Source organism: Doryrhamphus excisus, linkage group LG1, assembly GCF_037039965.1.
Source record: "Doryrhamphus excisus strain RoL-2023G ecotype Guam linkage group LG1, RoL_Dexc_Guam_v1.1, whole genome shotgun sequence".
NCBI lineage: Eukaryota > Metazoa > Chordata > Actinopteri > Syngnathiformes > Syngnathidae > Doryrhamphus > Doryrhamphus excisus.
In genome coordinates this window covers 24,422,500-24,439,335 of record NC_136357.1, presented here as the reverse complement: position 1 = coordinate 24,439,335, position 16,836 = coordinate 24,422,500, and the positions used below count along the sequence as shown (strand labels likewise).

Here is a 16,836-nt window from a genome sequence, read left to right as displayed (position 1 = left end):
GTGGGAGAAAACCCACGCATGCACGGGGAGAACATGCAAACTCCACACGGAGATGGCCGAGGGTGGAATTGAACTCGGGTCTCCTAGCTGTGAGGCCTGTGCGATTAATTCCAAGTTATTATCATTATTAGTAGTATTATGAAACAATAATGACATTCCCTCTCCACAGATAAGGTGGCCTTTGTTGGGTTCAAGGGCTCCTTTCGCCCAGACTGGGTTCGAATGGAAGTGGACCCCAACCGAGCCAAGATCCACCAGGTCCTTCCTATCCCTGTGGTCCACAAGATGAAGCTATGAGTGACGATGTGACTACAAAGAGACTATGCGGGCCTCGTATACCCATAAAACAAAAAAATACACACATATAATACACTCACATAGTCAGCTGACTCGGCTGCTTCAAGCCACGGTTCCAAGACCAAGTGGTGTGTTTTGTGTTTGGATGTGTTGGGAATGAGAAGGAGTGTCCACCGTGATTTTTTTTACAGTCGTGTAAAAATCAGGACACTCCATTCTGTTCTGTTTTCACGTGGCTGTAAATGACATTTGTGGCGCCCTCTGTGGGTTGTGTTGAAAATGCTTTGTAAGACATGCTAGCATACACGTAATACAGATAGCCTCAAAGTTTTATCATCTATAGACAAACACTCCATGACATATGGAGAAGTCGTTGCTCAGTGTCCCTTCGAAGATATATTGTTTGATGGCGGCCATGTTTTTCAACCAATCTTGTCAGCCCCCGAGTGATAATTTGGCGGAGCGTTACAGTAAAGTTACAGTGGGTGGCTTTTTGGCGGGCATTGAACTGTGTGAGAAAATTCAATTCAAGGGTCAAACTTGGGGGTTTAATCACCGCACAGCTAGGGTCCATGTTTTGACACATTTTCACTGGTTTGTGTGCATCGGTTCATGAACTGGACGGTGTTGCTAGAGCGGGTTTGTCCAAAGTCCCATGTGTGGGCAATTTGTTTTGTTTAAAAACAAAAAAACCCGGCATATTCTAAAAAAAGTATTTTAATTAGAACTTAGTAGCATAAAGTTGAAATACTACAGAGAAATACTACAGTTTTTAAAGTTCTCATATGAAAAACCACGAAAACTTATTTGGAAAAGGTGTGTCAGATAGAGGAATAAAGTCAAAATATTATGGGAATAAGTCATAATAATAGGGAAAAAAAGGAAACATTGTAAAATAAATAAGCAGCAGCAGAAATAAATAAAAGAGCTGTAATAAGAATAAAGTCAAAATATAAACAGAAAAATGTTGTGTTGTAACAAGAAAAAGGTCACAATTTTACTTGGCGTAACTTGTAATGTAAGAAAAAGAGTTTTAATTTTAGTAGCATAAACTTGAAATATTAAAGAAAAAAAAATATATTTTTCAAGTCATTATATTATGAGAAACAAACCAAACAAAGTCATCATTTTTGAAAACTCGTTTGCTCAAAAGTCAAAATATTATGCGGATAAAGACATAATATTACCAGAGGAACGTTTATGAATATTATTTCAGAACACAGTAGAAATATTTGGAAAGTTTAAAAAAACAACAGCAAAGATGGCAGGAAGAAAGAGCAAACGGTGAAATTCATAGTCATATTTCAGTTTCATTTTTCTTATCAGTATGTGGGGGGAAAAAACACAGTACATTTGTAACATTAGCTTACACGTGTGTACTTTATCATTTAAAAGCAATGATGCACGTCTTGCTTGTCGGTATTTGGTGTCGTTTACACAACTATCGCAACTCTGCATTGGAACTTTTACGATGTCAGCCGCAATCTGATGCATCTGGGAAAAAAAAGACATAGTGTAGCTTAGAAGGGTACTTTAAGTGGCGTCGGGAAGAAGAAGAATTTGATCCCCTGCTGATGTTGTTTATTGACCCCTTTACAAAGATGACAAACTGTAAAAGAAAACATTAAATAAACGCTAGAAATTAAATAGATATTCAATAATATAAGGGACCGTATGGGAACTCCTGATTACCAATACAGTAGTTGGTGGAAAAATGAGTACCATAAATTCCGGACTATTGAACGCACCATCAAATGTACATCAGCAGCATCATTGTTAAGCATGTGGAAAGAAGAAGCAGCTTACAGTTAGATGCCCATAAAAATGCCTATTATGTCACCATCTACCCAAACACCTCCCTTGCTCACAGTGCAACCAAAAATACCACACAATGTACCAGCACCAAACAGCCTATGTGGGTGTCGAAATAAACGCTTACAAATATGCATGCAAAACAATACTTTATATGAATTTAGCATCCGCAAGGCATATTGGGTAACTTTGGTTGCACCGTGAGTGAGGTCGGGATTTGAGTTAGGGTTAGGTTTACCAATTTTAGGGTAAATTAGATGGTTTTCTACCAATAAAACAGCCTAATTATGGAGGTTGTAAAGACAATATGGTAGGTTTCCCAACTTTTTCATAAAAAATCAGCGAATATGCGGGGTTACAACTTCTGAATCATGAATATACAGGGTTCCACTTTACATGTATGGTTACACCCTTACCTTAGCTGCTTAAAAGCGAGAAATGGCATTCCATTGTATGCACCTTGTCCAGTTTTACAGCATTTGGAAAGTTTTCCCACCCGACATTGTGATGATTCCCATTCAGTGTTTGCAATCCAATTTAAGCAGCAAGGAACAAAACGATCAAATATTTTTACCAGCGTCAAATCCAATTCAGAGATTCATTTTCTTTGCCGAAATAGCTGGTCTTTTTTCGGAGGGTGTAGCAGTATTTTAGTGTTTTGTATGTTTGGTGTGTTTTTAAAAAAAATCAGCAGAGAAGAGATATATTTTATACTTATTTATTGTACAGACACAACCCATCTCCATCATCTGAGTTGTACTGTTGTCACTGTCCTGTGTGTATACTTTAGGTAACATGCGATACATCACCCTCCTGCTAACGTGTATACAGTTGTGCTCAGAAGTTTGCATACAGTCATCATGGGCATGAATGTCACATTGCTGTAGGGGTTTTCATTATTTATTTGAATCGAACTTTATCCAGGGTGGAATGATCAGGCATCTGCAGTGTGCACAAGATAACACACAATTAATAAACACTTATAGCACTAAATTCATCATTTTTTTTCTTATTATTTTCTTGCTTAATCCTAGTTTTTGAATTTGCTGTGAGCCATAATTAGGACATCCCTGTACCAAAACAAAAAAATCAATTTGAATACTTCAAAACATATAATATTACAACAAACCATCTTGTATCTAGATTTCCATCTCTTTGAAGTGTATTTAGAAAAATAATTGCAAATTTTAGTCAGATTAATCAGTTTTTTAATTAATTAATTGTGATTAATCACCATTAGCAACTATGTCTGAAATATGCCATTTTGTCTGTATTCAACGAAGAGGAAAATATGTCAGGACAGAATAATAATTGCACAATTGCAATTATTAAGTGCAATAATTGAAATTAAAATTGCAATTAAAAATAATAATTAAATAATTAAAAATAATGGCAAATTTTAGTCAGATTAATCAGTTTTTAATTAATTAATCGTGATTAATCACCATTAGCAACTATGTCTGAAATATGCCATTTTGTCTGTATTCAATGAAGAGAAATATAAATGTCAGGACAGAATTATATACATTTGTATGTGTTCACATCTCCAAATCAACTGAATTTATCCATCAAGCTAAAAGACAAGTCTAAAAATGTATTTGTCTAACACAACTCTCTCTCTCATTTTAAAGTGTTATTATGCGTTCAAAGATATCATGTGTATTGTCCAGGACACTAAAATTTAACAAATTGTACATCCGAATTAAGAGTAACAAAGTGAGTGATAAGAATATCCATTTTTATTTTTAATCTTCCTCTTTATTCACATACACACACGTAAACACGCATTATAGACCTGACTTTGTGATGTACAGAGTGTCCCTGAATACATCTCGCGCTCTTGTAATGACAATGAGGAAGTGTCATTCAACAGCCTAGAGATGTGTGTGAGTTGGATATCCATACAGTATATGCCATATACTGTATATATACAGTATATTATACAGTATATATACTATGTATATACACCATATACTTTATGGTGTTGGGATTCAGGTCAGAATGAAGTTATAAACGAGCGGTAGACTGTGTGACTGTGTGGGGACGCTCTACTATGCTTGTTGGACGTCATAAGAGTCGTGTTAATGCTCTTGTGCGCATGCGTTAATCCAACAAAAAACATCCAATGTAATGAATGAAATATATTAGTTCGCGCCGTTAGCGCCTTATTTTTGACAGTTCTAGAAAACAAACACAATTTACGATGTATATATGAGCATTATTAGTGTGTATTATTTTGATTGTGTGTACACGGATCATAAAAAGAACGGTTCAAATAAGTCATATGACATTCATGGCCATGATGACTTGTTAAGAATAAACAAAATGGATGTGTTGTACATGTGAGTTTTGTCAGTTGAAAAATATGTTTGTCTTCTAAGACTTTTGTACAGAAATAAATCATGCTGAACAGAGTTTGGTGTCTTGTTGTTACAACATTCAACATTCTGTGAAAGTCCCATATTTTTCATTCTTTCTTGTCGTCCTCCTGTTAAAAAATGTCCAGTGTATTAATGCTCATCGAAACAAATCTTCTCAGGTACCAACAATACTTTGGTAATGTGTGCAGAGAAAGTGCTTTCACTACCATCTAGTGTCTACTTTGGTTCCTGTGTTTGGTTGCTTCATAAAACGAGTGAAACATCAATACTGCAGATGACATTGGGTCACTGGGGCCTTTCCACCAGAGGCAGTATATAGTATTAAAATTATTTGTTTTATCACTTATAAGACGATGGTAGACCACATCAAAACGTCCACATTTTAGCTTTGTGTTATAGCCTATTAAACAAATTAGCTCAACGAGTGAAAAGGCGCTGTACTTCGTAGGAAAAATTGGTGTTTTATTTTGAAAGTTCGCCCTCGCGATTTAGTAGCATCCGGTGTGTTTTTCCGGAAAAAGGTCTCGTGACCGGTAAGACCTTCAGCCAATCAGATTGTACCATCTGTAAACATGGCGTCTGACTTTCGGTGGCAGTGTTTTGTGCTCCTCTTTTGTACTTTTCTGCTTTATTCTACAGCGACCGACGGCAAAGAGAAGCCCAGGAAGAAGAAGGACATCAGAGACTACAATGACGCAGACATGGCGAGGCTACTTGAAGAATGGGAGGTACTCGGTTCAGTTGTTCCTTGTGAGCCTTATGTACCCACGCATGAATAAGCAGTATAAGTGTGGAAAGTGTAAATGCTTTTACCCAACCACAATGAGCAATTTAATATTTTTTATACATTCAAACCTGCTCCGGTCACAACTTTAGTTAGCATTCACTATCTGGGCCTTGGTTCAAAATGGAATACGCCAGTCAGTACACTTAAATAAGTATACAGTGTACACTGTGTACTTAGTTCCTGAGTGTGCTAATGTTGACGATTCATGTGATTCAGTTCATTACTGACATTAATTAGCTGGAGTGTTGTGTTTAACAGGACAGTAATCTATCTGTGGAAGGCTTGGGTCATTACAAATGTGCAACATTATCTTGTTTTTTTTTAAACTTTATTTAACAACGCAATTTGAAATTATGAACTCGCAGGTGTGTGAGTGTGCATGCACCTTGATTTAAAAATAATAAAAAATTCCTGGACTCCATACAAGTGTGCGCTGATTTTAAAGGTTAATGTACACATGAATATGCATCTATAATATATCAAGTCAGTTGTATTATGCACATATGAGTTGTGTTACAAAGCTTAGTTGTTACAAAGAACTGTAACTTTGTGTTACAAAGCAAAGTTATAATTCCATCTACTACACAGAGTTGCGACATTTCCATTTTAATGTATTTATGAGTACGGGTGAACAGGTAGCGCCACATCTAAAAAAAAAAACCAAAAACAAATCTATCTGTGGCAGTCCAAATTTATTTGTGGCAGGCCACCACAAATAAATGTATGGGAAACACTGATACAGATTATTAAGTCATTTTATGATTTTTTTTGCCCCATTAATTTTTTTTATCATAATCATGATGATCATGATAATTATGATCATAAAAATGAATCAAGACACTGGACGTGTGACCAGCCAATCACAAATTTTAATTATATATATATATATATATATATATATATATATATATATACAAAACAATATGTAACATTGTATAAGACAATGTAACATGTACAACACAACAAAAAACAAGTGGCTCTAGTATAGATCCAATGCTGATACTACTGGGCTCCAGCTCTGTCATGAACCTTATGATGACATGTATTATAGAAAATGAATATTAATATCACTTCACTTTTTAAGAGTTGAGTATTTTTTAGAAATTTTAATTATTATTTGTTTGCAGAATGTGTAATAAAGTGTGTTGGAGATGCTGGGACATTTGAGTTCCTCCTGGTGTGGACTCATGGTGGATATTGCGATGTCTTCACAGAAGGATGACGACATCGAGGAGGGAGATCTTCCAGAGCATCGCAGGTCTCCTCCTCCCATTGACTTCTCCAAGGTGGACGCGTCCAAACCTGAAGAGCTGCTAAAGATGTCCAAGAAGGGCCGCACCCTCATGGTGTTTGCCACGGTGTCGGGAGACCCCACGGAGAAGGAGACGGAGGAGATAACAGGCCTGTGGCAGGGCAGCCTCTTCAATGCCAACTATGACATTCAAAGGTATTCCACACAACATCAAACATCATCTGGTTTCCAATGTACACCATTCCAATGGTGATCAGTCAAGGCCCCTCATCAGCTATATTTCTGTTGTTCTCACTGGATTACTCTTCATTTCCATGTCACCTTGCAGGTTCGTGGTGGGCACCAACAGGGTGATTTTCATGCTACGAGATGGAAGCTTAGCTTGGGAAGTGAAAGACTTCCTGCAGAGCCAGGAACGGTGCTTGGAGGTCACGGTAGAAGGACAGGTATTCCCAGGGAAGGCTGCCAGCAAAGACGACGGCAAACACAAGCAGCAGAATGACGCAAACACCAAGAAGACCAAGAAAAAAAAGACGGAGAGTAATAAGGTAGATTTGGAGGGGAACAGAGCCAGCGGTGGGAAACAGGAACTATGATGGAGTCATGCAGACGTTGATCTTCTTTTGTCCAAGAGGCTGCAGAATCAAAGTCACAAATCAATACACTCAGCAATCCTCGCTGGGTTGGTTTCTCTTGACTGCTGAGGACACCCGTGGGTCAACATGTAGTCCAGATAAACACTTGAAATCGAACACTTCACAGAAAGCTCTATCGTCAATCCCACAGCCCCCCCTTTTGGGATGAGAGAAAACCCTGATTGATGGATGCGGATATCCTTGGAATGGTGGTAATTTACAACATCAGCTGAGGATCAAATACTTGTATTACCTACAGTATGTTAATTATACCCAATGTTCTTTTCCATGGTCCAGACGTGCACGTTGGTGGTTCAATTCCACCTAGCAACACTTCAAAATCTGTCCAAATTAGCTCACATGTTTTCTTTTTGATTTTCACTCACCATATGAATAAAAGTTTGTTTTTTTAAACACTCTTATGGTTTTTGTTTGCAAATATTGCACAAATTCAAAGCAATAAACTGTTGTTTGTCTTGGATGAGGGCAACATGGTAACATTGGATTGTCTTACTAGCATTTTGCTAGTAATTACTTGCTAGCATTTACATCATGCTTTACAAAGCAATGTTTAGCCTAAACACCAAATAGCAATATTTTCTGAGCTTGTTTTCGATGAATTAATCGAGGAAATATAGTTGTAACATAATTAACTTCAAATGAGCTTCCGTGGCGAAAAAATAATATGCTGGGATAGTCACATGACCACACCGAAATAGTTCACCTATAAATCATTTGGAACGGAAGCACGTGTGTTTGGTTTTTATTTTGAAAGGCCCCACATCCGGTCTCTGCGAGCTGCGTCGGCGTACACTTAACGCCGAGGGGATGTCTCATGGCAGAGTGGTTTAACAGCAAAGTCTTCATCATTGAACGTCTTCCGTGAACATGCCCCTCATCGACTCACTTTATGTGACTCTTTAACGTCGAGGACACTTGGTCGTAGTCGAGTTCTTCCTTGTATGAAAGTGTTTCTTCCAAGTTGGCTCCGTCCAGCGCGACCACACCCTCCCCGCTTCCTCGTCGGTCTTCAGCGGGAGCAGCACTTTGTATGTGCGGGAATAACGGACACTTCCTCCAAACCAGAACACACTTCACAACCGCCTGTTATCACTAGAGGACCACCCCGGAGGACCACCGAGCGGCATGGATACACAAAGCGAGCGGACACCGAGACCAAGCGAGCTGCCCGGCGCCGTGGTCCCGCGTTAAGACTGCGAGGAGGAGGTGGACATCCGGACGGTGCAAATGGAGTCCAGCAGCCCGGAGCTAGCTTGTAACTTGTGTGTGAACAACACCAGGTTGAAACCGGATCGAGCCGTGGATGGACTTTAACCGTCTGGATCGATTCGACGTGAGCGGGATTCAATGGAACGGTGGTGCCGGAGGGAGAGCCGCCCGGGTGGTGCCCGGTGTGTACCCAGCATGAGTGCGCCAGGCCGGGGAAGCAGTTGGGCGAGGTGCCGCTCCACACCGTCAGCTCTGATAAAAGTGGACATAAAATGATATTCTGTTGAGGACACTTCAATATCTAATTTGACTAAATAACACAGAAGCAGATTGAATTCCAAGTGTTTATAATGCAAAAAACATATAGAATCTTTGCCATATGGAAGGCATTTATTTAGTCCAAACCTGTGACTACAGTGACACTTTGAATTCAGGGCATTTTGACTTATTTTAGTTTTATTTAGTTTTATTATTAATGACTGAGAATGCATTGCGGGAATATGGCAGATAATCATTTAGATCTGGGTGAAAGTAACCCAACAATGCCATTTGAATAATGCAGTCTTTTTGTTTTTTTGCGTTTCATCAACTTCCTTTGTTCGTCTTCAGTCGGCATCGAATGTCCACGTCATTTGCTGTACTTTGAAGGAATCAAAGGAAAACTTTTATTTTTAATTTTGGCCAGTTTTTTTTTTATTTGAAGTCAGTTAGTCGAGGCTAATATCGAAATGTCTTAAACGGAGCAATGCAATTGGGGGCAGCAGTAGAAACATAACCCGAACAGAAGAAGAGCAGCGTGACCACTTCCCCTTATCATGGCGAGCGGCGGTTCCGGCAAATCGGCCGGCGAGGGATCCACCGGCGCCCCCGGTGGCAGTCTGCAGCAGAGGAAGCGTCTCTCGTCCGTGTGCGACGCGTGCAAGGCTAAGATGCAGCTGGTCGCCGACCTCCTGCTGTTGTCCAGCGAGACCAGGCCGGTGATGACTTCCGAGGGCGTGGCGTTGGCCGACACCTTCGACCAATGCCGCGACACGGTCATTGCACGGACCAAAGAGCTCTCCATCCTCACGCATGACATCCAGAGCCAGCTCAACATGGGCCGCTTCACCGAGGTGGGCGACCGCCTGTCGGAGATGGCCGATTTGGTGGTTTCTTTGACTGAGTGCTCCGCCCACGCGGCGTATCTGGCGGCTGTGGAGACGCCCGGCTCGCAGCCTTGCTCGCCGGGGCTGGTGGACCGCTACAAAGTGACTCGCTGTCGTCACGAGGTTGAACAAAGCTGCGGCGTCCTCCGAGCGACCTCCCTGCCGGATCTCACCCCCCAGCTCCTTCTGGAGCTCTCCCAGAACATCTCCACCAACCTCAAGACTCTGACGGACATCTCGTCACTGGCCAGCGAGAGGTCCAGAGACCGCTTTGCCAAAGAGCAGTTCAAGCTGAGCGTCAAAAGCATGAGCACCAGCGGCACCGCCTTCTTGGCGTGTGTGAAAGAGATCAAGACTCAGCCAGGTGAGCTCACCAGGAACCGTTGTGTCCTTTTCAGCGCCGCTCTCGTCCACGCCGTCAACGCTCTGGTCGGGTTCGCTACGGAGCCGCAGTTCCTGGGAAGAGCTGCGATTGTCTCCGCCGAAGGCAAAGGCGTACAGACCGCAGTGTTGGGGGGCGCCATGAGCGTGGTTTCGGCCTGCGTCCTCCTCACCCAGGGACTCAGGGACGTCGCCCAGCACCCTGAGAGCAGCTCCAAAATGGCCGACTACCGGGAGCGCCTTCGGAACTCTGCGTGCGCTATATCAGATGGCTGCACGCTGCTCACTCAGGCCCTCAGAGAGCGCTCCTCGCCGAGGACTCTGCCGCCAGTCAACTCTCATTCTGTGAATTAGTCCAGAGATAGACGACGATGACGACGTCTCACTCTGTCCTGAAACCAAAGAGGCTCGGTTTAGCACTGCTGAAGGTCTGTCGCGACACATCGATGTGCTCATCTCTGCGGGGTTTTTTTTTTACGTCACGCTGGATGTGACTTGAATCCGAGACCACTTCCATCGACCCGATGCGAGCGCCTCACAAACTGACAGAACCTTCCAACCTGAAACGTTTACCTCAGTTGTCTCCTCGCGGTGTGAAGCTACCAGGGACTGACCTGCTCCAGCATCTTTTCATTTGGTGTGTGAAGCCCTACTTGCTAAAAGCTGCTGTGCGTATGTGCCATAGATTGTTTGTTTTTTTTACACATTATTGGTCTTCACCTAGTACTTTAATGTGTTGTGACCGTGCATTTAATGGAGTATTTATTTCAACCATTAATAAATGTTCTTTCTGACAAGATGCTGTTTGGCTCTGTACTACAACTCTTTCAAGGATTCCATTCAGTTTTTCAGCAAAAATTATATATTTTCGTTGTTTAAATTATGTAGACATTTTTCTTAAAATGGAATTTATCCATATGCATATATACATTTTTGTCTAACTAAAATCAACATACTATGTTTTAAACATATGTATTGCATAATATACAGGGTGATTGTTTTGTTGTTTTTTTGATTTGAATACCTTTTAACATGAATTATTAGAACACAAAATTGGTTTGGTAAGCTCATTGACCCTTGACCTACATACACAAGTGCAGCCAATCATGAGAAAGGGTATTTAAGGCGGCCAACTGCAAGTTGCATCTTCTCTGAAGAGTAGCACCATGGTAGCCTCAAAACGACTGTCAAATGATTGTTCAACATCATGGTTTAGGGGAAGGATACAAACAGAGATTTCAGCTGTCAGGTTCCACTCTGAGGAACATAATGAGGAAATGGAAAACCGCAGGTACAGTTCTAGTTAAGGCGCACAGTGGCAGGCCAAGAAAAATCTCCGATAAACAGAAACCAAGGATGGTGAGAACAGTCAAACCCAACCCACAGACCAGCTCCAAAGACCTACAACAGGATCTTGGTGCAGATGGTGTCACTGTGCATCCTTCAACTATTCAGCTATTCTGGTATGTCACAAACGGAGTCACTTGAAGTATGCTAAAGCACATTTGGATCTACTAAATATTGATGTCATGTTTCTGTTGGGGTGCCCAAATTTAGGCACCTGCCTATTTTTGTTTCAATAATTATTGCACATTATAGTGGTTAGCGCGCAGACCTCACAGCTAGGAGACGAGGGTTCAATTCCACCCTCTGCCATCTCTGTGTGGAGTTTGCATGTTCTCCCCGTGCATGCGTGGGTTTTCTCCGGGTACTCCGGTTTCCTCCCACATTCCATTAATTGGCCACTCCAAATTGTCCATAGGTATGAATGTGAGTGTGAATGGTTGTTTGTCTATATGTGCCCTGTGATTGGCTGGCCACCAGTCCAGGGTGTACCCCATTTTGCCCAAAGACAGCTGGGATAGGTTCCAGCACCCCCGCGACCCTTGTGAGGAAAAGCGGTAGAAAATGAAATGAATAATTATTGCGCACTTTCTATGAATTCTAAAGGTATTCAAATCAATAAAACAACAAGGGTGCCCAAATTTATGCTGCAGCCTACTTTTGTTTGAATAATTAATGCACTTTCAGTCACTGTGTTGGTCTGCTATATGATATATTTCACTGAAATGGCTGATCCCAACAATCTGATTTATAAAGGATAATCTTGAAATATGATATATTTTCATGGAATGATTAGTATCCTGCCATGTTGGGGCTTGAAAAGATAAACATTTCCCTGAGTTGACGAAATGAAAAGGTATTGCAGAGACTTCACGTAGAGGAATGGGAGTTCACGCCACAGTGTCAGTAAACACGAGGTCAAGCGTGGTGGAGTCGTTCATCTCCCCGTGGAAGACCAAACACTCGAGTTCTTTCTTGAGTTATGCAACCATGGTATGTGACATGCCAATTGGAAATGCAACAATATTTGGAGTACAAAGCCTTGATCTTCGTACTCAGCCAGCATCTTTCTAGAATCGAATGTTTACCAACAAGTACTCAAGGCCTTCAACTGTCTAGAGCAGGGCTGCCCAAGTTGCGGCTAGTGGGCCATTTGCGGCATATTTTTCAAAACACATCATTCCAAATAAATGTATTGGCTTATCTACATTGTGCAACTTTAAAAATAAATCCCATGTCTGAAGATATTTTTCATTTAACCCTTAGATGCACGAGTGACTGGACCCTACACTCTTCCATAAGTGGATCAAAAATGACCCATACTAGAATCAATGCGTTTTGATGCCAATTTTGCCATTTTGGTTAGGAATAATCACTTGTATGATATTTAGTATTATATTTAGGACCACACAAGAATGATTTCATGTAAGAAACATCTTATTTTTTACTTTTTTCCATCTTTGAAAAAGAAAATGACCCCGTACAACAATAGAAAATGGATCCATTGTGTGTTGCATAAAAGGTAAGTTAAAAATGTGAATGACATGATATCAAAAACATGTTTTTTGAGGAATACCTGGAATATGAAATAACAATTTTTCATTATGAAGATATTTCAAGAAAACAACCTGACCGGGTCATTTTTGACCCACTTATGGAAGGTTGGGGTAGTAACACAAAAACAAAAATTTCTTAAAATGTATAAAAGGTAATTTAAAAATGTGAATGGCATGATATCAAAAACATGTTTTTTGAGGAATACCTGGAATATGAAATTATAAATTTTTTTCATTACAAAGATATTTCAAGAAAACAACCTGACCAGGTCATTTTTGACCCACTTATGCATCTAAGGGTTAAAAATAAAATACAAATGTACACCATAGTGACATGATAGCAAAATGGAAGGCGTTGCATTCTTCAGCCTTCCTGCCTGCGCTCGATCAACGCTTCCACCCGCAACAGGAAGCTAACGCCTGTGCTATCAGGAGTGGCTTCCTTCACATGACAAAAGACTGGAGTCATAATTTAAGGCCGTTTCCTGCTGCAGGAGGGAAGAACTTGCCAATCCTTTTCCTCTGAGACGCTCCTGTCCCTGCCCCTGACGACACCAGTTGGGGTGGAACGCTACGCCATCGGGCGTACGGCTTGCGTATGTACTTCACGCTTAAGGTCACTTGTAACTTTCATGTAAAAAGCTTTTATATTTTCGAACTCAAACAGGTCATTTCCTCCCCCCAAACACCCCTAAAAATAAAAATGTACTTCATGATAAATGAACACTTTTTTAGTAAAATGAATGAATATGGTATAATGAATATATAATAAAATATAATTCGTAATACATTATTCTATTATTCTATTATTCTATTATTCTATTATTCTATTATTCTATTATTCTATTATTCTATTATTCTATTATTCTATTATTCTATTATTCTATTATTCCATTATTCTATTATTCTATTATTCTATTATTCTTTTCTATTCTATTGTTATATTGTTATATTGTTATATTGTTATATTGTTATATTGTTATATTGTTATATTGTTATATTGTTATATTGTTATATTGTTATATTATTCATAATATATAATGAATAAACTTTTTCTCATATGTGCTGACTGTCAAATCAGAATTTGACAAGAAATTATTATAATTTAAAAATTGTACAATTTTTAAAACATTTTAAAATTTGTAATTTTTATATATTTTTAAAAACTTTAAAAGATTTTATTTTTACATTTTTTAATATTTTACAAATGTTACTAATTTTACAAATTTTACTATTATTAAATTTTTTTAATTTTAACAATTTTAACAAGTTTATCCAATTTAATTTTTGTAATAATTTCTCATCAGATTTAGATTTTATTTCCCTGTATTGCTGTATTTTCTCCTACAAATATTACTTCTAAAATATTACAAAAATAGGCTTACATTTTAGTGCAGACCTGCCAACATGTACACATTTCCAGTACTCAATATGCCATTTGACTCCTGAATACGCTTTAAGCTCCAGCATACCCCTGAGTGAGGACAAGCGGCATAGAAAATGGATGGATGGGTTGTGTAGTATAAATAGATCTGCCCCATATCGACAGAACGATGGCGGCAGACTGCTTTCTTCTGTCCGCCTATCTTTATCCATTTACGTATTTCAGCGGGAATGCCAAGCGTTCCCAAGCAGGAGCTTTTCAAGCTCTAGCTTCTCCTTGGCACGATCGCTAGACAAAGGCAGTGAGGAAAAAAGAGCAGCATAGCATACAATGAATGTCTCTGTTTCCATAGCAACACAACATGTTTCCAAAATGGCTGCGGTAACCTAATGAGAGGAAAAGTGATCCTGTTTAAATAATGAATATCTATGGCCGCCATTCTAGTGTTGCAGATACCGTTACACAATAGCCGCATTGCCTCGATAACACGACACCGCCGTCATGTGACTCATGTTAGAAACAAAACGCTTGAGTGAATATAGGGTTGTTATTTCATGTCAACAGGCTTCAATAATGTTTAAAAAAACTATTTAGAAAGTAAACAGGTTTTCTATATTGCATATATAAATAATAGTTGGTGGAAATTGACCAATTAACCGCCATAAACAAGGGATTATAATAATGCCGGGTTTTCTAATAATGAACGTGTGTATGGATAGGTTGATCTAAGCCTTAGTGACTGACATGTCAGTCTAAAGTTTACAGCCAATAGAAACCAAAACCCGCCCCCAAATGTCAAATAAACGTAACCTTTATACATATTTTGGGTCTACCACTTGACTTTTTTTGTTCCATATCCCTCAGGACTCAAACTGGAAACATATTGAGTGTAATTTGTCTTCAATTTTTGATCAGGCATGTGCATACAGACCCGTGAAGACCTGTTGGTTCCAGTGATGGGATGAGATTGTTGTTCTTCAGACTTGCTCTGTTTTACTCAAAATATTCAGTGGTCCAGTTTAGCAACATAATACGGAAACTTGGCTGGTCGTCAGAACACGTCTGACCTCGGACAAGGCCTTTTTGGGGATTCTAAGAAGTTCCAAGAGAAGACTGTGTTGAAGGAAACTTGTTTTGATAATAATAATAATCATATCAATTCCATTACGTCAGTTAGTACGCAGCTACAATGTGTCCTTCCCCAACTATGCAGATAATATTCCCATCACTGTTGCTGGGTCAACATGGTCCTGTACATTGACTTTGTTCTGCATTTAATGGAACCATTTCCTCCAGCTCAACCTAGACAGAAGTGAAGTCAATGTCACCTTGAAACTCTAAAACTGAGTTCCCAAACTTCACCAAGTCAGGGTCCACTTGAAAATCGAAAAAATGTCCGTGGCCCACCTTTGTCCTATAAACAGTACATAGATAAAATGCTGCGTTCTCAGAGCACTTAACTTAATATGATGATGATGATTATTATTATTATTAATAATAATAAGTACACATTTTACTTTTATAATTTTTATTTCTATATTTTGTATATTTTATAATAATAATAATTATTATTATTATGATTATTAATGACAATCATTATCAATTATTATCATCATATTATTCTTTTTATAATTTTTAATTGTATATATTTTTATATTTTATAATTATTATTAATGATAGTCAAAATTGTTATTTTTAGAGTTTTTTGATATATTATTATATTATATATTATTATATATTATATATATTATTGTTATTATATATTCTTTTTCTTCTTCTTCTTCTTATTATTATTATTAAGATTCAGGATTGAAATGAAAGCAGGGGGATAAAGGAAGCCCAAACTTTTAATCTGTGGTGTACACACAAGACAGAATTAATTCTCATACTTTTCATAACTGCATTCAAGACTGGCATGATGAACAGAGAGCTTTTTTTGCTCTTTTTTTGCTTGCGTCGAAACTTTATTATACTTTATTATAACTTTATTATACTAAATGCAGTGTTTTTCAACCATTGTGATATCACGTGATGGCGTGCCGTGGGAATTGATCCAATTTGTGCGCCTGTGCGGTCTAACGCCTGGCAGAGTAATCATGTAGTACCCTTCCATACCAGTAAGCGGCAGCAGCAGCATCAGGTGGCTAATTGTCCGGTGCTTGGAGACAAGCGAATTAGTGACGCATGGATGCAGCCACAGGTGGATAGCAGGACGACGGTGAAAGTGATGGATACGTTTTTGAAGAGGAAAAATGCTGACTCTGAACTGGACCCTGGACAAAATCCGGACCCAGATGAAGGCCCTAATATGAGTGGAGGTCAAAAGAAAGCAAAGACGTCCAGCAAAGTTTTTGGCGCGAGGCAATATAACAAAAGCTATCTTCATTTGGATTTACTTTTACCGGAAATGCAACGGCACCGACTCTGTTGTAGTGAAAAGCTCTCCAACGGTGCTATGGTCCCAAGTAAGCTTAAACGCCATCCCCAAACGAAACACCCTTCACTTCAAAACAAAAATGTGGAGTATTTTGGTCTCCTGCGTGAACACACGGAGAAACAAGCAACTTTCATGAGAAAAACCGCAAAGGTAAACGAGAGAACCCTTAAAGCTAGCTAGCTACCACGTCGCTGA

The 16,836-nt window shown here is 39.4% G+C and overlaps 3 protein-coding genes across 3 annotated transcripts in view; all 3 read left to right on the top strand.

The window, feature by feature from the left end:
- cemip (cell migration inducing hyaluronidase 1) overlaps positions 1–1,314 on the top strand; it is a 121,172-nt gene extending 119,858 nt beyond the window's left edge. The window contains exon 29 of the mRNA XM_058077488.2: positions 170–1,314. Within this exon, the coding sequence (XP_057933471.2) occupies positions 170–297 (128 nt within the window). The 3' untranslated portion in view covers positions 298–1,314. The remainder of the gene's footprint in view (positions 1–169) is intronic.
- A 3,712-nt stretch (positions 1,315–5,026) lies between these two features.
- Positions 5,027–7,645, top strand: mesd (mesoderm development LRP chaperone). Its single transcript, XM_058078660.2, has 3 exons — positions 5,027–5,218; positions 6,492–6,724; positions 6,858–7,645. The coding sequence occupies exons 1-3, from the start codon at positions 5,063–5,065 to the stop codon at positions 7,123–7,125; spliced, it is 657 nt and encodes a 218-aa protein (XP_057934643.2). The 5' UTR covers positions 5,027–5,062; the 3' UTR covers positions 7,126–7,645.
- A 308-nt stretch (positions 7,646–7,953) lies between these two features.
- tlnrd1 (talin rod domain containing 1) lies at positions 7,954–10,719 on the top strand. Its single transcript, XM_058078659.2, has one exon. It carries the CDS (start codon positions 9,210–9,212, stop codon positions 10,272–10,274), a length of 1,065 nt encoding a protein of 354 aa, XP_057934642.1. The 5' UTR covers positions 7,954–9,209; the 3' UTR covers positions 10,275–10,719.
- Positions 10,720–16,836: the final 6,117 nt, after the last annotated feature.

Bases quoted from the DNA above. Each gene is read 5' to 3' on its own strand.
- tlnrd1 (XM_058078659.2), top strand. From the start codon at position 9,210: ATGGCGAGCGGCGGTTCCGGCAAATCGGCCGGCGAGGGATCCACCGGC.
- mesd (XM_058078660.2), top strand. From the start codon at position 5,063: ATGGCGTCTGACTTTCGGTGGCAGTGTTTTGTGCTCCTCTTTTGTACT. The intron at 5,219-6,491 runs GTACTCGGTTCA...ATGTCTTCACAG, and splicing joins GGCTACTTGAAGAATGGGAG to AAGGATGACGACATCGAGGA. The intron at 6,725-6,857 runs GTATTCCACACA...GTCACCTTGCAG, and splicing joins GCCAACTATGACATTCAAAG to GTTCGTGGTGGGCACCAACA.